General features: G+C 40.9%; 1 protein-coding gene across 1 annotated transcript in view; it reads left to right on the forward strand.

The window, feature by feature from the left end:
- Positions 1–21,056, forward strand: part of ANAPC10 (anaphase promoting complex subunit 10) — a 61,197-nt gene extending 40,141 nt beyond the window's left edge. Inside the window, exon 5 of the mRNA XM_081208483.1 lies at positions 20,936–21,056. Coding sequence (XP_081064609.1) covers positions 20,936–20,962 — 27 coding nt within the window. The 3' untranslated portion in view covers positions 20,963–21,056. The remainder of the gene's footprint in view (positions 1–20,935) is intronic.
- Positions 21,057–21,428: the final 372 nt, after the last annotated feature.

Consider the following 21,428-nt stretch of genomic DNA (forward strand, 5'->3'; position numbering starts at 1 on the left):
TTCAGAACTGTTTGATTGGGAAACCATCATGGAAGCCTCCATTTCCATTTCACTTGAATCCTACCAATTAACAACCAGAAAAGTCAGAATATGTATGAGTTAAAACAGTTATCTGAATATGTATCAAATCGCTGAATAAATTGTAGAGTTTTTGGGAGTACACCTTGGTCCTCCAGATATTGCTGAACGATGACTTACTTCATCCGTAGTCATTTGCCATTCTTGCTAGGGCTGATGGGAGTTGTAGCTGCAGGGCCGGATCATCACAGTCATGTTTCTTCAGACTTGTAACACATTAGACCTGGCTAATCTTTCCTCTTACAGGTTTATACTGGTGTGCTCCCATTTATTTCAGAGTGTTTTTTAAATAAACTATAATTAAATACAGCATATTCATACCTATCCATTGTAAGCAGTCACATGTTGTATTTTCAAAGCAGCTCAATATTGGTAGTGACTAAATATGGGTGGCTGGGTCACCCCCCCATTGTATTATGTAGTTTCACCAGTGAGTACATTATTGAAATTAAGATAGCTTTGGTGAATACTTTAGTCCTTTTAAGAGTGTGTTGAGCCCATAGTTTTTTCTAGAAAATTTAGATATGCTGTAGCTAGTGCTGTGTACAGTCCCCTTCCTATCCAATTCATTCCAACCCAAAACGGCTTTGACCAGGGATAATCAGAACTCAGCTCAAACCATAGATCCAGTTTACTATCTGGGGGGACGGGGGACGGGACAGGACCCTTTGGAAATTCCATTGACTTGCATTAGGAAATCAAAATTTCCACAAATTTATTTTTTTCCATACAGGTGCATCAGATTTGAGTTAGTTACTTATTCACTCATTAAAACCCTTTAGCCAAACTTCCCTTTTATTCTTTCCATCCTAGTTAAGCTTCTTTTGACCTTGTTGAAGCACAGGTTTGTCTTGTGGGAGTGCCCTGGAAATCTTCACTTCTGGTACTCCTAGCTGTCACCAAGAGACCCACGTCCCAAGCTCCTTCTTACTTCCCTCAGGACTGCAGACAGGTTCTCTTGTCTCTTCACTGATTCAGCTATCCCTAGCAAGTTGTTCCAGTTGCCTCTGAGGCCTTCCACCTCCTTGCCTTCTGGATGATTCCATGAGCACCAAGAACCAACAAATCCACCCCAACTCTCCTCTGCTGGACCAGCACCAAGCCACATGGAGGCTTCTTCTATAGGCCCCTTCTTCTGTAGACCCCTCTAATCCAACCCCAGCCAATCACACTGTCTAACTGAAAATTCTAAACCTGCACCCACCAATTGAAATGTACATAGCTTCTACTCTTCTTTATATCACCAACCCTTCCTCACAGTTCTTAGTCAAGGTCCCTACGACAGTTAAACTAACTTTCACTGGTCCAGACAGAAATCTTTCCACATGAAATGCATTACCATGTACAATACAAATGTCAGAACACATTACACAATACTCATTAAAACTTAATTCAAATAAACAGGATTTCTTCACATATGGTGCTATAATTAATAATTGCAAAATGTAGGAGACAGCTTGTCTGGCTTTTTCAGAGACCATTCTGAGCGTTGGTTCGGCACAAACTGCTGCAAATGTATTCTGGTCCACCTGACTGCAGCAATTTGTAGCTGCCTTGACCCAATGCAGATTCAGCCAAATTGATACAAATGGACCCAATTCGGTTTGGGATTCAGACAAATAAAACTGCATAGCTTTAGCTTTAGTTTTAGTTTAGTCTCGTAATGTTCCTCTGAAGGCTGGCAGATACTGATTTTCCTACAATCACTCAGCGAGCTTCATAGCTGAGTGGTGATTCCAACCTAGGTTTCTTTCCTTTGTTGAAACCCAACAACAGCATCACAATGATTCTTTCTAGGGATGCTGCTGTGTGAATTATGGAGGAACCATCCTTCCTAATGACTGATTCAATAAAGAAAAAGCTTGATGATGTGCCAGAGAACTGGGAGTGAACAATTTCAGAGTGCCTGGCCAGGTCACCCTGTTCTAAATGAAAAATTGTGAGTGATTGAAGCCAAGAAAACATCTAAAAAGATTTTTTTACACACACATGGACACACGCACAGAGAGAAGAGAGAAAGAGAGATGGGATCATGGACTGGAAGCTCAGATCTAAACCTTATGTATGACCTGAAGGAAAAAGCAAAGCACAGTACTTGCCAACCAGCTGTATGGGGACATTTAATTATTATGGTTTTACAGTAGTTCAAAGAAGATGTAAATACAGTACATCACTATGGGCCATATCTGACACCTTCTGGAATGGGCACAATCTGCATATTACTCTCAGCTGTTCAAAAGTGTTAAGGTACTGCAACATCCAGATTGAAGTCCATATTAAGAAGCACACCCAAACTAAAATAATAATAATGTTGGACTTGATGGTACCCCTAACCTAGTCACTAATTTCTGGCAGAAATTCTTTATGGATAAACATAATAAAGAGATCTAATATACGTGTCAGATTTCTTTCCATTGAGCATAAATACTGGGAAAGCCATTGTTAAAGTGCATGCCAGATATTACACAACAGAGGTGAGATATGGGCTTTCTGTTGAACTTTGTGAGAAGTGAAAATCTGAGCTGGATTCCAGTTTCACCAGATTACGAGTTTACTTCTCTTAACCACTACACCACACTGGCTCCAAAAGTTTGAACACCTACATAGCCCAACAAGAATCCACCGACAGCATACGAATCAATCTGGCTAACCTGGTCAAAAAATCCACTTCCTCTCTCTCTCACACATGTAAAAAAATATCACTACAGCCAACCAAAGACAACCAACCCCACCCCAGGCCACCCCAACCCCTCTCACTACCAAGGAAATACAACAAGTGAATAGTAAGACAACCCTTACAAGTGACGCTGACACAAAACCCCACACATACACTAAATAGAAGAGAAGCATTGCCACCCTACCCTACCCCACTCACCATTCCCCCTCTTCCTCTTTCCCCTTCATTTCTTCCCAACCTAATACTGTATGCAACACTAATGTCTCACAAGAAATGAAAATGATCTGTATAAAATACAACTTGAAAAAAGAGACGATGCATGAATTTTGTAAACTAATAAATCTTTATTATTATTAATAATAATAATATGCACTGCAGAACTTCCAACCACCGGCAGATGTTGGTGTTAGTTTAAATATTTTACAGAAGTTTTCTTACACTATTATACTAATTCAAGCTTTGGTAGCTGCCAGCATGTTCACATTTTAAAAAAAACAGTTATTGAATGAAGGGCTTCTAACAAGATACGCTACTACTGCCCTCCATTGTCTTGTATCTTAAAGCAGTTTCAGATAGTACAATCATCAGCAAGGAAAGAAAACACAATTAACTAGCACTTTTACTCCTCATGTTTTTTCCAAAGGTGAACCCAACTTTCATGGCCAAATGTGATGTGATGTTTCTTTAAAACAGCAGCTCTGTAGGGAGCTAATCTGATTTGGGACTGTGGCATAGAGGGGATGGGGGCTTTAACCATTTGCAGTGCTGTGGTCCTGATCCACATGGCACTCCCTGCCCAGCAGAGCTGGCCCAGTACATTTTGGCACGTGTGGCGAACTCACAAAATGGCGCTCTCCTGCCAGGGAAGAAAGGGTCTGTAAAGATCTGTGGCTGTAATTAATAATGATATTGAGATGAAGGTGCATCAATTAATAAAACCTTTTACATGTTTAAATATTTTGATCCACTTGGGGGAGAAATATTCTGGTTGCTCACGTCTCTATTGTACTTCAACATTTATTTATATTTTTATATATTTATTTATATATTTCATGGACTTTGGAAATCTGTCTTTAGAAAGGTGTATTATTAGCTGTAGTATTCCACTCTCTGCCGTTAGAATGCAAAGAGAGCTCTTCAAAATTTACTATAATTTCTCAAGTTATTTTTGTACCAGTTTGTCTAGCAGCTAACCAGGTTTGCTCAGTAGCCTAACCAAATCCATCCTAGATTAATTCTGCTTCCTTAGAACTATTCTTTAACTTGGGCTATGCTGCTGCAGGCCAGGTGGGAACACGTTTTATGCAATATTCAGAGGTTGAATAATAAGTAAAGGAGTCTAGGGCAGACTGAGAGTGATATAAGTAGTGGCTCATGACAAGCATATATTAATCATCATTATGCATTGTTCTTTAAATGAGAAAAACTTTTAAGATTATTTTAGATTTGAAAAGATTGAGAAGGCAAGGCTGCCCGCTTTTATCTCTCTGCATTGCTTTGCAAACCGTAAGCACTCAGAAATAATAAACGATGTTGAGATTTCTATTTCAAATCTGTTTCATCTGCCTCTGGTTGTATTGATGTTTTTCTTCAGCACTCTCCCCCACTCCACCGCTGCAAACACCTGAAGGATGTTCAAACCCCACACGCCCATTTGTTAAAAGCATCAGCCTTCATTTCTTTGACAGAAGCTTTGTGAAATACAGTGTTTCTCCGAAACAGTTGGAAGAAGGCTTTCTCCGTCCCTTGTTTTGTACTTGTTGATAGCTACTGAGCTCGGCAGCCCTGAGCAGCGAGTCCCTCGGGCCCCAGCTCTCACTTGGAGGGAAGCTGACCGCTTTGACCCAATCCAGATCTGATTCTCAGTTCTGGGGGTGTGGACTGGTATTAGCTTACAGCTCTGGCATGCCATTGTGTGAGTCAGCCTGCACCTTGCCCTCCCGCTAGTGCTATGAATAATAAACTGTGGGGAGAAGTGGCAAGCCAGTTAATGTGATGCTAGTGCAGGATGTTGCCTTCTCATGGCCGCCGCCTCCTCCTCCTGCTCCTTCAGGATATCCAGAATCTGGTGTGGCTGGAAGCTAGGTACATCTGGAATGGGCTGGAGCAAAGAAGCAGAGCGGTAAATGAACAAAGAGGACCTAGCCCTACCCCACCCTGGAGTAAAGAGGCTTAGGTCACTAGAGGGGAGGGCATATCGCTGTGGTGGGAAAGTGAGGCAGGGGAAACAGAATCAAATGTTTGTTTAAGGATTGAGAAGATCGGCCCAGCCCTTCTGCCTTGCCAGCATTTATGTGCAGCACAGTAGAACTTAACTGTAACCTCTCATTATCTTTCCATTATATATCGCATTAGGCTTTGGCAGTGAAGACAACCTAAGCCAGTGGCCTTCCTGATTTGTGGTTTCTACTTGGCTTACCTTACTCAGTTGAAATTTATTTTGTTTTGTTAATGGCCAATGACAGAGCAGGCCTCCAAAGCAGAGCTGCTCTGGCTGAGAGTCAATATATAAACATGCTGTATTACTGTGGGTTCTGGAAAACACAGTTGAGCAAATCATTTAAAGCACATATTAGGTCTTGACAAAGGCGATAAGGGACATTCCCCTCTTTTTTATCGAGCCATTATTGCCTAGCACGGCTTCAGTGTCTAGGGCCTCCATGCTTCATGGTGCTAGAGGCCTCTGTTTCTGTGAGGTGGGGGATTAGTCCCCCAACCCCTCAATATCCCTCCTGCTTTGGGGGTTGTTGATAGCCATGTAGGATGATGAGGAAGAAGAGTGACACCCCCAGCATATTGGTGCGGATGGCAAACTGCATGTCTGCCACCCTCTTGAAGAGAGACAGAGGGGGATCAGCCCATCACTTCTGCTTTGCATGTAGATGGGCCCTTGCAGACTGTAGAAAACCAGAGTCAGCCTGGGCTGCAGGAACCCAACAGCCTGTCCAGGACAAAGCGCCACACCCACTGCTGTACCTGCACCCAGGAAGGACCTCCTCCACTCCCACCAGCTGGCAGCAAGGACCGTTATTGATGCTCACAATTTATGTAAGGTATTTCATAGAATCATCTGTTAGCTTTATACCCTCCAAGGGGATGAGTGTACATGGTTCCCTTCCATTATATATTGTAAAGTAAGTTAGGCTTGGAGATAGTGTCTGGCCCAAGGTCACCACATGAGTGTCATATCTGAGTGAGAATTTGAACCTGTGTCTCCCTAGTCAAAACAATTTAACCACTACATCACATTGGATCTCTAATTCATTTTCTTGTATTGTTCCTAGTATTTATTGTCTGGATCAAAGCTCGGTTCGTATCTACCTTGTTTATTTATTACACTTGCATCTTCCTCCCTCTTTAGGCCTTTTCAAAATCAGGTACTGTTTTTGACATCCTTCCAACCTGATCCTAACTATTCCCACTTGTAGGAAAGGCCCATTGGGTTGCATCCAACAAAGTTATACTCTAGAGTTGGACCCATTGAAATTAATGGACCCAAGTTAGTTATGTAGGAATAAAAATGGGTACAACCCATTGACAGTTATGCCCCATTTCCCCATTAAAGTTAGTATTCCGATTAGCAGCTTAATTTTATGCACAAACTGTTTACATTTATGTTTTGCAATAGACTTTCTGTTTCCCCCGAAAGGTTTCATAAGATGCTTGGCCACTATGTTTCCATGACATTTCAAAGTCACCTGAAGGCATATAATGCAGCCACCTTGATGAAGCTAAGGAGGTCTGGGACTGGGAAGTGGCTGGAGACCCAGATAGATAGGTAGATAGATAGATATTTAAAAAATGTCGAGTAGCACCTTAGAGACCAACTAAGTTTGTTCTTGGTATAAGCTTTCATGTGCATGCACACTTCTTCAGATACATGCATGCACACAAAAGCTTGTACAGTACCAAGAAAAAACTTAGTTGGTCTCTAAGGTGCTACTCAACATTTTTTAAATTTTTTAAAAAATATTTTGACTGCATCAGACCAACACAGCTACCTACCTGAAGATAGATAGATAGCCTTGTGCTCCTGGGAAGAAGGGTGAGATTTAAGTGTAATAAGCTAATGAATAAACCCTGAGCTAATCTTGAAAATGGGCATTTGGAAGAGTCGAGACTTCTCACAAAAGGTGTAAGCCACTTTGGAAGTTTCTGCTGATGAACGTTACTGTATAGCACAGGAGTGGGGAATCTGTAGCTGTCCAGATCTTGCACGACTACAGCTCCCATCATCTGTGACCATGGACTATGTTGGCTGGGGTTGATGGCAGTTGGAATCCAACATCTGGAAGGTCACAGGTTCCCCATCATGGGCAGTCTTCAGGAACGTGTGATAAGTTATACCAGAAAACTGGTGTGTGTGTGTGTGTGTGTGTCTGTAAGGAAATAATGCAGAGGTTCAGTAAAGGATACAGGGAAAGGGTAACCAACAACATCTGGAATATGACTGGAAAGAAGGAATAACTGAAAGTGCAACTCGTAAGGGAAAACAGAATGCAGATTGCAACCAATTAGCAAAGATCAAAAGTTCCCGTGGAAAGATGCTGTGGTTGAAAGCAGCCTAAAGTATTACAAAAGACAAACGTAGTTGTTTCTTCTTACTTGGAAAGCTTTATTGGAGCTTCCTCTCACACTGAAGATCTCTGCATATTTAGCTCAGCTTGATATTTGGGCTGCAGCAAATCCACTGAAGTCAGAGGCATGGTTTCCAAGTGGCAGGGCAAAATAAATAGCAACTTGCGTGGCTCTGCATTCAGAGCTTGTATTAACATTTCACAGACTTCTTTCCCAACCCACACAGCAAAAGGCTCATGATTTCATTATGATCTTAGGAAAGGCAGCCACACAACTATCTTGTGTAATTTGCCACGACGTATCATTGGCTATATATGTTACACTGCATTGGCGCTCATAAATCATGTTCTCATCACCTTTTCCGGTCACATGGAGCCAATCATAACTGCCACTCTCCATTTCATGCAGAAGGCAAACTTCAAAGCAACCCTGGGACACCTCCAGCACCAATTTTTCTGTCTCAATGCACGGACTACAGCCCAATGCCTTCTCTTTTGGAGAAGCCTTGTGCCACCACTGAAAGCCCATCTGACGAGGAAGCGTTGTGAAATATCTGACATCTCCAGAAAGGCTTTGCGTCTGCCCTGTAATAGGTTGCAGGGATGGGAAGGAGTCACTCCAGCTTGGAAATGTAGAACTTTTCCTGACCATTGTACCAGATTCTTTTCTCTCCCCTTTATTCTTCTCCCTAAGTCTTCCATTGGTCTTGTGGGCCACAATTGTGCAGCAGAAAAACCCTATAGGCCTACAGGGAAACAAGTGCAAACTACAGCTGCTCATTGAGTCGAGGTTTTTAGTTGATTACCTAATCAATTTTCAGACAAATTATTAATCCATAAAACTTAAATAAATGTGTATATTACCAACACCTCAAAACTGGTACCTCTTGGGAATATTGAAGGAAGTTCAAGGTGACTTACAATTTAATAATCACAATTTTTATAAAAACAAAACACCATCTGGATATTTTCCTTTGCATTTCCTGCCTTAGTAATGCTCCAAACATAGTTTTAAAGATATAAAATATGCCCTTCAACAATTAAAACCTTCCCCTACGAACCTCTCACTGTTCACTCACATTCTCTAGCGCTACAACGAAGATCTTGTACAATTAAACAATGCCATTCATTCTTGAAGGCTAACCTTGTCCACTTTTGGAAAATGGGGGAATAGAGTATCTCCCTGCAGGTGGGTAGCCAAAACTTGTGGTTTTGCCACAGGAGGAGCCATCAATCTAGAAACACCCTTAAAATCTCTAAATCATATGACAGCTGCTTGGATTACAAATGTGGGGATTGCTTTATTTGCTTGGGGTGTGTGTGTGTGTGTGTGTGTGTGTGTGAGAGAGAGAGAGAGAGAGAGAGAGAGAGAGAGAGAGAGATTGAGATTCCACTCATGCAACAGAACTTCCCCTTGCTTTCCAATCCAGGCACCCCCCACAAACATCTGCTCTGTAGAGTCCTCCAGTCCTCTGCAACAGATTTTGAAGGTGTGTGGGGAAATACAGGGGAAAGCAGAAGAGGGGAAATTCCATTGTGCAAGTAGGTTGTATGAGTGGAACAGCTGCACTAGAATACAACACATTTTGGAAGTATTTTCAACCCTGACAAAGTGCAACAACATCCGTGTTACATCGTAATAATCACTACCCTCTGGAAACTTACAGCATTGTATGACCATGAACCACTGGTGAGCCACTTCTTATTCTTCTTCTTCTTCTTCTTCTTCTTCTTCTTCTTCTTCTTCTTATTCTTATTCTTATTATTATTATTTATTCCACTCGTCTGACGGGGTTGCCCCAGCCACTCTGGGCAGCTTCTAACAAATTACAAAAGCACAGTAAAACATCAAACATGAAAAACTTCCCTATACAGGGAATATTGATGTTCTGTTTGTTCTGCTATATGGTTAATACGACAGAATCAAAGAATGGCCATGTTGGATGAAACTCATTTTCTATAATTCTGTTTGCACCATGCACATAACAGGCATGTATCAAGTTCTCAAAAATAAAATAAAATGATGCTGAGCTGTTTTACTCATCAGTAATACATTAAAATGATCAAGTTACTTTTGTTGCATCACTGACAAAGCAGCTGTCTGCAAGGAGCGGATCTTTGAAGGGAACATCCTGACATTCTTCCTTGCTTCTGTTCTGCCCATTTGAAAAACTTGCTGTGGTTCACCCTTCTTGCTCCTCTTCATGCTCCAAGCGCATGCAGCGCAGCTGTTTCTACAGCTTCATCGCTTCTTAGGTGTTGTTGTTTAGCCGTTTCTCTTGCCTTCCTCAATGCCTCTTTCATTGAGACACAGAGAGATTGTCAGGAAGAGCAATATTGGAAAGCCATTATACGCGGCTTCTGCCAACAACTAGACCAAAAAAAATGCTATAGTTCATTTAACTTATTCAGATGTTATCTGTATCCCATCCACAAATGCTACTTAGCAATGTAGAGAGAGAATAATTACAGAGAGCTGAATTTTAGCTTTAAAAAAATTAAATTTGTTTGATTCTGTGAAGATAAGCCTTGATTCTAGATGGTAGATTCTTGACATTTGAATTATTATTATTATTATTATTATTATTATTATTATTATTGTGTGTGTGTATGGTTTTTACGAACAGCATTTGTTTTTTAAACTGGACTTATATTGGGCAACTTGTTTGGCTTATTTGTGTATTGCAGTTTATCTGTGGGGCATATCAACATAAATTTGCAATTATCACATGGACGAAATATGGATGAGTTTAAAGTAGAGTTAAAAAAGGATGTTGACTAGTTAAATTAAGCCAGGCGGAGGAGGCAGCTCTGCATGTTCAAATTTCACTTTGACAGGTCATCAGGAGGTGATTTTACATCAGTCTTATGAATGTAACCTCACATAATTTCATTTGCTGTATGGGAAAAGGGAATCACTGCAGGAGGAGCAGGTGCACAAGGGGCTGATACTACTACTACCTGTGTGACATCCACTCTGCCTTCAGCCTCCCTTGTTGAGCAGGGAGGCCTGAAGGGAGTTTCCAAATTCATTTGGTTGACGGCACAACTGGGAACCCTACATTATCAGGTCCCAGGTGGGAAGAATAATGGAATCAGAGAATTGTAGAGTTGGAAGGGACCCTGAGGATCATCTAGTCTAATCTGCTGCAATGCAGGAATTTGCAGCTGTCCCATACAAGAATCAAACCTGCAATCTTGGTATTATCATGGGGGGAGCATTGGAACAGGCTGGTGCTCATCCCCATGTCTCCTACGTATATTGTGATCCCTGTCATAGCTCACTGGTAGAGCACATTGTGACTCAACAGGGCTAGAGTGACATCAGGCATTACTGTGCTAACCAGGATCCGTGAGATGGTGAATGCCGATCTTCATCAAGATCAGACGATTTTCCCTTGTCAAAAGTAACATGCAGAGTGACCCTCCTTTGTTGTAACTTTCTTGTAACTTGGATTTTACTGAATTAGTGCTTTTCAGTCCAACCCTAACCATGTAAATCAGTCAGAAGAAAGTCCTGTTGAATTAAAGGGGGGCAGGGTTACTCTCAGGTAAGTGGAGGTAGGATTGCAGCCTCATCATCCCAATCTATTTTCACTCAAATAATAAAAACAGATGAATTGTTTATTGAGCACCCATCTTGATTTGCTTGCAGAAAGGTTGTAGCGTGCTCTTTCTTATTTGTTTATGTGGAAGGTATACAGCAAGTAGCATTCATTCTGATTTCATTGCAATTTGGATGATGGTTGTACATCTATCCATTAATCAGTTGCTTATCCCACAGTGCACTTCCCCCTCACTTTCCTAACCACAATTTTTTAAAAGTGAAGTTGTTGTTCCAGAGCAGTTTAATCGACTTTAATTGTGCAAATCTGAATTTCCATCATGTGATTAAATCCCTCCTGGAAAAGACTGACATTCTGAAGGTGACCAACAACAACAAGCAGCCAAACAGCAAGAGAGAGGTTAGTCTGAGATAGTGATCTGCACCCAGGGAGCTTTTGTGGCTGTGGAGAACAAAGCCCAGGCCCCCTGCATTCAAATGTTAGCTCATTGAAATAATATTTAGAAGCACAGAGATGTCTGTGCATAAACCAACTTCCTAAAGAGATTTTAAGCATTAAGTATAATGCTGTTGGGTTCAATTCAAAGCCAGATAATGGCTTTGAAATGCAGAATATTCAGCAGTCAGATGCAAAAAGAGCCAACAGATGGAAAAATGAAATGTGCTCTCAATCTACTTGGGAAGTTTGACTTGTCTGTAGATGTAGATGTTGATGAGAGATCTCAGGATTAAGTTACCTTAAAGAAGTGAATGGGTGGTCTTAACAAAAATTAATATTTGAGATAAAAATCAAAGTGGAAGGGTACAGAGAGAGGGATAAATTGTTAACCTCTCTGTTTAGACAGGGATTCAGTTTCAGTAGAAACTCATTTTTTAAAAACATGACAGTTTTGGCTTTCTTAGCAGGGAAATAGTTTGTGGGCAGAGGTATGACAAACTTCCACAGCTGCTCAGAAAACGTTTTTTGGTTCACCTGAGGTTTTGCATTTAACTTGATGTGAAATGGTAAAGGACAGCTGTATGTATGCATGCAAGGGGTAAATAGCTTTTTTTTTTTAAAAAAAGCTATTTTTTTTTATCCAGAAGAGTAATAACGCAATTTAGTTGTGTTCTGAGAAACCCATTAAAAGATTTTCCAGAGGGATAGTCATGTTGGCCTGTTGCAGCAAAAAGTGCCAAGACCTTAAAGTCCTAAGAAACCTATTATGGCATATGTTTTACGGACCACTGGAATCTCTACTTCATCAGATGTATAAAGTGCAGTCTTCAGTTGGAAATCAAATACATTGTAAAAATGGGGAGGTTGGCATTAAATGGCAATGAAATGCAAAAAAATACAGTCAGTGGTGATTCAACTGGATCTTGAATGCATGCAATAGAAGCAGAGTGGGAGTAATAGATGCTTAACAGAAATAGGACCTGAGTGCAAAAGCAATTCCAGGCAGCTGGTATCCAGAGACATATTGCCTCCAACAGTGGAGATAGAGCATAGTTGATTATAAACTGATTGTAATTTTTGTTTCTAGGGTGCAGTTGTGAATTAAATGTGTGGAAACTTGCAGTCAAACCTAACAATGCTAGTTAGTATATGAAGGGGTTAAGGACCACAGAGTTCTAAATTGCTAGAGGGTCACATCCCCCCCCTCTTCTCCTGAGTGTGACCTTAGGATTAAGTAAGTAAAGCATATTTTAATTTACTTCAGTGTGGCCTGTTTCATTGCATGTGAGTAGAAGGGGGCCAGCTGCCTCAAGCAGCTGGAATGGAATTAAAAGAAGGTTTAATAGTCTATTCCTATGCTTCTTTCATCTGCCTAACAATAGGATTTAAACTACTACCAGGACTCTTTATGTGATAGCTCTGTGTTTTTAGAAACAGGCACCAGCCATTTCCCCTTTGTTAGTTAACCCACACACACACACACGTGGGTCCGTAGAGGATTTAATTAATATAGCTTCTTACCAATACTCATCATAATGCATTAGCCCTCCTTTTCAGAATGATAATGAAAGGCAAAGTCCCACAGTTATGATGGGACTGCGTCACATCAGAATTCAGGTAGGAGACTGTATTATGAAGCTCATAAAGTCACATGAGAGGGTTATATATTATACCTGCCTTGGGTGCTTACATTAGTTCTAAGGATGGATTATCATGTTTATTTTACCAGTGGTAACATTTGTACTCAACAAAATTCCATTGTTTTGTTTTGTTTTGGGTTTTTTTTGCACTGGTTCCATTTCATACAAATGCCCCCCGTCATGCTTCACCCATAGTCTGATGTGGCATAATCCTACATTAACAGCCATGAGCCTTATACCATCTTAAAGACTAAAAATTTATTATTTGCATTGACTTTTAAATTCCACATGTCTTCCAAGAAGCTCAAGGCAATGCCCAGTTTTATTTTGGCACATGTTTTTATGGACTGGACTCCACTCTAGCACTCCTACAATATGATCATCAGTTTATATAGATCAGGCCTAAAACTTCTACACCAATCACTGTTATTTCCATTTTTAAGGCTGAGGAGATGGAGGAATTTGTCAAGGCAAAACAAAGCAGGCCTAAAGCCAAGATCCTGCCAACTGGACCATACTAGCCTAATTGGAACAAAACATTGAAAGGGTTGCAAGACCCTTGGCAAAAGGAGGCATGACATTTCCCTTCTCCTTCCATCCAACTGATTTTTTCTGGAGTGATGTCCAGTTCCCAGTCCCCACCCAGGCAGCATTGCATGAGGTAAGGGAGCCCTCCATGTAGCCCCACCACTGGGTGCTGCGTTACGCTTTCCCTGCTTGGAAGTCTCTTATAACTACCTCACACCTGGCTATATTTCAAAGATTAATGAGCAGCATCTTGTCAGGTTTAATATATCACCCTGCTTAAGTTTACTTTGACGATGTAATCATAAATTCCCTGACTTGTGGACTACTCCTTCAGGATTTGCTTGCAAATTATAAGGAGAAAGGAGGGAAAATACAGAAAGGATCATAAAATAGAATAAGTGCCAGTTTGGAGAAAAGGAACTGTTATTTTTATTAATTTTTTTTAATGTTGGGTTTTCTCTCTCAAGGATTACATGCAGACTAAACAGAGTTGAAGCCATAAAAATTTAAAGACACCAGAAAACATAATAAAAATAAAATCCTTTTTAGGTATGAGGAAAATTTATACCCAATTATGCCACCCAAGCAGAGCTGTTAATTAACCTAATGAGAAAATATGTTCCATTTCCATGCTCCAAAAGCATCTGATCCTTCTCAAAGCAACATCTATTCATTATGCTGAAGACACATCCCAAAAATGGTACCTAGAAGCAAGTTCTCAGGCAAAACAGAGAGGACAGAAGAAAATTCCCTGTTAATGGTATATGTAAAACACTAACAGGTAAAGCTAATCTCTTTGCAGCTATGGAAGCCTCCATTAAACTCATAGCATAGAACATAGGACTGCTGAAGAAGCCTTTTCTGTTGATTTCTATGAAAAGTGATGGTGTAAGGTCAATGTGACTCCTCTGCATTGGACTATGTGCCGGGCGTGTTGTTGGAGCTCCCAAAGCAAATAGTTGATCTCACCCATACAACATTATTATTGATGCTAGCTTTCAGATATATCTTCCTTGTAAAAAAAACAAGGTGCAACATTTGAAATGAATGTGTGGAATATCCATGTATGGTGATGTGATGAACCTATTAATCAAGAGGAAGAACCCATGGCTAGTGCTCTTGTAAAATTCACCATCAGACATACTGGTTAAGATAAACCCATGGGACAATGCTTACATGGTGAGTCCTTAAGTTATCACAATGTGACAAGCTTCACATCATTCAAACAATGCCTTAGTCAATGCCTGGGATTGGCACTATGTGACCCTAGATACTCTGATGCTACAGCAGATGGAAGGAATCTTCACCTTGGATCACTTTGGAAATGGTAGAATATTGGGCTTGCATAAAGAAGGTTCTGGGTACAATCCCCAGTATCTCTATGTAGGGCTGGGAATACACTCAATCCGAAACCCTGCTGCCAAACCCTGTGTTGATACTGAGTTAGATAGACCAATGGTCCAGCTCAGTATAAGGCAACCTTTTCATAAAAGGAAATATGGAAGGAGGCAGGTGAGAGCCACACAAGGGAGAACTTACATTCATCACATTACATTTTTGTAGAGGGGTAGCTGTCTCTACAGCAGGATTAACATCAAAGAGTCTTGATCTTCATGGACCACAGTCCACTTCCTTAGCTGTCGCAGTCAGAGAAGATGCAGCTGCTGCACTGCTGCTCCTGCTCCTTTTGTCCTCACTGCTAACATGGCAGTGATGCTGCCAATCGTTTCCCGGAGATGGTGCTCCACTTTTTGCTGGTAGGCTGTGCCTTCAAGCAGGTTCCTCCTAACTTTTGGGTACTTGCTCTCCTACCTCGCCTGCTTTAGGTGGCAGTTAAAGGAGAAGGGACAAGAGGACTGGTGGTGAAACAGAGTGGGAAGGCTGTGCAATGTCCACAGCTTGTTTTCTGGGCCAGTTCCAATTTTGGGAAAGCCTGGGTAGAGCACCCCCTGGTGTATGCCCTTCCTTCTGGTAGTGTTTGTGGCCAGCAGTTGAGTAACACCAGGAGGCTAAGTCTACCCACTATTTAAATTCCCCCCCGGAGTGGGGCAGAGCTGCAGAGCCACCCATCTCTACTGGCATCCCTACAACATACCAGGATGGTAATGGGGCAGGGTGGGTTGGCAAGGTTGGGGCTGTGCAGGTGAACTAGTGGAGCCAAACCAATGAAGCCTCCTTCTGGCTCATCCATGCAGCTCTAACCTGAACACCATTCTGTCCCATCCCTGTGCCATCCAGGTACATTACAGCAATGCTGGTATCAGAAGGGTGGTTCTTCAGCTCCATCTTACCAGAGGGGACACTACGGAGGTTGATACAGGTCCTGCATGTTAGGTGCTCTGGAGTATTTAAAACTTGCAGGCACCATTTTTTTTTGGGGGGGGGAAGACCTGACAGCTGAAAGCTTTTGCCACGTAACCTCACAAATATCATCCATACAATATACAAGGTTCATCAAAGTAAGCAATGTTTTACAGACTTTAATTAGCAAATATATAAATATCAGTTTGAACAGTAAAGCAGAGACATTTAAAGCCAAAGAAACAGGAGAAATGAGAGCGGCATGTTGATTCCTGAATCTTTAAGTTAGATACCCACCTCCAATTAGATCCCCTAAGTCAGTAGCTGTCATAACACTGCAATTGATGGAGCTAATGTTAGTGTTAGCTTGAGCTGGTGGCATATGCCCAGATATGGTTACAGTCCTCCTAGGCTTCCTTTTTTGCAGTCCTAAATGTATTTGAGCTGCTGGATCCCTGTAAACGTCAATGAAACTTCACTGGCACAAGTGCATTTGTGATCACAGCCAGGATAAGCAATTGGTGTTTTTGAATTGCAAGATGACACAGTTCATAAATAACTCTCAGGGTGGGTCTGACCTCACAGTAATCCACCAGCATTCAAGGGACGCATGAAGTCCCAATGTACTGAACTACATTTTCTCTCACTTTTGTAAATTTCAGACTTTATTGAATATAAATGTAACATGTTATACTTCTTTATTTTTTTAAATCCATTTCCTTTGCTCTTGATCTCCTCCTGAGTAATGGAGCCATCAAAGCCTTCTGTGACCATTACAAACTGCAGCTGCAGCAATAATATTACGTTTCCTAGCAGGTGTACTCTCCACCCATTAGTTTGTAATATTGTGAGGAGGTGGGGTCCCAAATGCAAATCCTTTGATTCCAAGCTGATCAGGTGACTCCACCCTTCCTGGCAATTGGCGATGAGCGTCCAGACAGCATAACACCTGAAACGCTCCCATGAGACAGATTGGTATTTAAAAAAAAAATCCTAAATATAATTCTACTGAAAAAGAAAAATATAACCCAGATGTTGTTTTGAGGTGTTGATGGAATGAAAGACTCATTATTCCAAATGGACACCATCCTGAAATCATATCCTGGCACGTCTCTCATTTCAATGAGATTACTTAAATGCAGTGGCTTGCAGGATGGAGGCCAGCTGAGCATTCCCAGGACCTGAGGTAAAACCCATGTGCAAAGTTCTTCAAAACAAAAATGAAAGGTCAGGTGCATATTAATTACAAGACGTATAAATATGTCAGCAGGTTTTTGTAACTTCTTAATAAATCACCAAAGCAAGCAAAGCCAGCTGATGATGGCAGGACCATATGCTGAGTAATTAGGGCCTGAGCCTTATGGAGTGCGTTTCTGTGCAACAGAGCCTATCAAATGTAACACATATTTTTTTTGGTCCTCCCTCTGATATTATAATAACCAGGCGCAACTGGATGGAAGCAGAGGTGCACCTCTCTCCATCACCATGGCGGAAAAGCTGCAGCTGTCATGCAGCTGCTATGGGCGCAGCCAGGAAAAAATAAAACACTGCAACAGAAGGGAAAGGTGAACCTGTTTTGTACCAGCTCAAGCTCTTGCCTGCTTAGCTTAGCCTTATCTGTCGTGGGTAGCAGCAATTCAGGGTCACACGTAGAATCTTTCATGTTGCCTGCTACCTGATCCTTTTAGCTGGAGGAGCCAGGGATTAAAGCTGGGGCCTTCTGTCTGCAGATCATGTCGTCCACCACTGAGCTACAGCTGACTATAGCAAAAGTTGGTTGCAATGTGCTTTCATTGAGTCAGCAACATGTGGGTTAATTACATTAAGGCTGCAATCCTGTGCACACTTACCTAAGCGTCAATACCACTGAATTCAATGGGAATTACCTCTGAGTAGACGTGCCTAGGCTGCTGCTGCTAAATCCCATTTCACTGCTTTTTATTTTTTTGCATTTATATCCCATTTTCCCCCTAACATGGAACCCAAGGTGGCATACATGTTTCCAGGTAGTCTTCCATTTGAGCACTGACTAGGCCCAGACCTGCTTAGTTTGAAACACGGGACTAATAACTGGGCTTCAGTTGTAACCCTAGGCACATTTACTTAATTTCATCCTTCTCCTTCAAGAGTCATCCCCCCAACCAAACAAATTCTAAATGTATTTTGTGGAGTGGGGAGGGATATAGCAGACATACTTGGAGAGATTAAAAAGTAGATGTTTTATTGTTATATAAGCAAGCAGACAATGTTTGAAAAGTTGAAGGAGAAATACAAATATGTAATATACTAAACTTCATTAACAATATGTAGGCTTTGTTGTGTAGCATTGAAAACCAAGACTTCAGCTATGGCTCCTTTCTTCCTTGTTCAAACACATGTCTCCCAAGTTTTAGCTGATAACATTATGATGTCTATATACACTAGTGTGATAAAGATATGCTACATATAGAATGAGGATATCTATAATCATGTGTGATCTGAAATCAGTGTTAGAGCTGCACTTATTTTAAAATAATTGAAAACTTTTAAATCGTAAAAATGCCATAAAAAGCCATCCCTTACTCCTTGTAAATGCAATCCTGCAAATTATCATGTTATAGGGAAGTTGTGCTGAGCAAGATCTGCAGGCCTGGTACAGGAATGGACCAATGAACATCACTGCTTGTTACTCCAGAGGCATGGGAGTAGATATAGGATTACCTTCTTCATTTGTTCAGACCTCCTCCTATCTGGACTAGCCACATATCTCTGCATGTATCCTGTTGTACTGGTGCTTTGTTTTTAAAACAGTAAGAGTTACTCTTTGTTCTGCTTGACAGATTAATCATTAGGCTAGGAATGCTAAAGGGCTGAAACCAAGAAAAGCAGAGCCCTGTTTTAGTGTGATGAAGAACATAAGAGGAGTCTGCTGGATCAGACCAATGGCCCATCTAGTTCAGCGTGCTGTTTCTGCAGTGGCCAACCAGTTGCTTGTGGGAAATTACTAAGCAGGATTTGAGCACAATAACACGCTCCTCTCCTGTGGTTCCCAGCGACTGGTATTCAGAAGCATTACTGCCTCCGAACATAAGGGAACCTCAGCCTTGCTGTTTCCTTAACATTCCACACAGATGACACTGTCTTGTGATAAGGAATGATGAGGAAACCCAAAATACTGCATTGTCTAGCTTATCACAAAGGGCAGAACCTGCTCTCTGTATGCCATTATAGGTACCAGTTGAGAGTGGGGCAGGAATGGGTTTTGTTTTGCTCATGATTTCCTCACTATAATGTCAGGTACTGAAGGGCATAAGCACCAGAGAGGCGTGGAGTGAGACCCAGATAATTTATCCACCTAGCACAGGACCAGCACATTCAGACTTCAAGCGTGACCAAGCACCCTGCTATTATGAAGTGTCCCGACATCATCCCATCCAGCATCAGCGTAGGAAGCTGAGCCCTGAAAATCCAGCATGTTTGGAACGTAAGAGTTCAGCAGCCCTCTGCAGTTCTGGACACAGTTAGTTATTTTGAGCAGTCATAGATAAAGGAAATAAATGGAAATAGAGTTGCCCATGTTTTCCTTACCAGTCCTTAATTCTATGATAATTCCATTGATAGCCTGGGCCTCTCTACATCCATAGATTTCTCTTACCTTTGACTGTACCAACTGATCACTGCACCTTCAGTGGTACAACTTCCGCCCTTAAGGCTGCAACCCTGTTCCCAATTATCTAGGAATATGGAACATGGTGGGATATAAATCCCAGACAACATACATAGACATGCCCTAAATTTCATGCAGTTCCTTTAACGTGGACTTGGTTGAGTGTCAGTCTGTGGCTTTTGGCCTAATCATATGCCCTGGACATGCAACATAATAGTCAGCTGACAGAAGAAAATATACAGGCCTGCTATAACTAATTAGAGAATAGCTTAATGATGGCACCTTAATATCACAAGAACTGTGACATTTCTGCCAAATATCCAGGCTCTCAAGAGTCATGTAATGACAGACCAGTGGGTCTACACACACTTGTCACTAATTAATGGTTGCTATAGTTATTTATAGATTATTAGTTAAATATTTTTCATAAGAGCGTTCTTGTTTGCATTGTTCTTTAAAGGTGAGAGATAAAATTACTGAAATTCATTCAACTTCCTAAGTAGATATACGCATATGCACTGGCATATGCAGAGTTTTTTTGCGCATGAGAGCACTTTCTACCCCAAAATATCATTGCTGTGGAAACAAAGACAATATTTCAAAATAACCTCATTAGAATTGCAGACCAGGAGAGGCTGATGAAAGAAAAGCTTGAGCGCAAGTACAAAAGTCATATGCTCTTCTTTGAGCCTATTAACTGATTGCCCCACCGACCTTAATTTTTACTGGGGGCAAAAGTTTCATGGTAAACTTCATTTTTAGGGTCGCATTGTGAGTTGCCATGGTGTGAGCTTAATTAGCAATGAAATTGTCACAGAAATAATTTACATATTTTTGCATGCCATTACTCAAGGTAATTACTATATTCTGTTTAGCCTCTTTTTAAGCTTAAAGGGCAGTTTTTAGAAATAAGGCTTAAAGTCATCCATTGACTTCTTCAATAATTGTGGTGCTTTTCATAAATATGCAGCTTAGTTTTTCAGTGAATTTACTGAAAACAATTTATTTCCATCAGGGAGTTCTCATGCTATATTATATACTTGTAGGAGACGTTCACAGACACACATTCCTTTCCATATTATTCCAATTTAATATTTTAATTGTGTAGTTTGGGCTGTTTCAATTGCTACTCCAGTTCAATATTATAAAACAGACTTTGTGTCATTGCCACTTGCACTGCAATTAGTTATTGCAAATTGGCAAGAGTTTTGGGGGTTTTTTTGTATAACCACTAACAAAATAATGCCATGATTTCAGTTATTATATATCCCTGTGTTTTTTTATGAACCAACGTGTGTGGTTGACATATTTACTCACTTCAATATTTTCACCTTCTATAAGAATGCAGCCTTGGGCTCTTGTTACCACAGTTTACCTTCTATTGTTTAAATTGCTTGAAAAACATAGGAACCGAACATATTTACTTGTCATAGATGAAGTTTTGCTAGCTATGAAAAAAACCCCTCTCTTTCTCCCTCACCCAGGTCTGCATGGAAATACCAGCTATTTGAATCATCTAAATGTGAGTCGCTTGTAAACGTTGCAGTAACTTCATTCTTACTCTGGCAAAGCTATGTGAACAGTGTAATGTGTAATAAAACAGCACGATTTGATAGATTTAGACAGCTGCCTCATTCTCTAGAAGTTCACATTTTGTTAATGCCACCCCCACGTTGAATAAGAGAAGATTAGAAGGTAAGGTCAATGTACAAAAATGGTTGCCAGGACATTTTTTTTTAATTGTAAAACTTTTTGTGATGTGATTCAGTAAAAAGACTATAGGGAGAAAGCAATGGAGACAAAGGGCTGCTATTAACCTACAGATGCAGGCTATTGCAGGGTTCATTGCGAGATTTGTCACACTGCTTAGCCAATGACGTGCTAGCATGACTGGAAGAGACCACCCTTTTCTGGGGTAAGAGGGTAATTTGGTCTCCATGCTCATTTAATCCTGAACCTTCTCTGAATAGAGTGTCA

Source organism: Podarcis bocagei (assembly GCF_964188305.1).
Source record: "Podarcis bocagei genome assembly, chromosome: 9".
Lineage (NCBI taxonomy): Eukaryota > Metazoa > Chordata > Lepidosauria > Squamata > Lacertidae > Podarcis > Podarcis bocagei.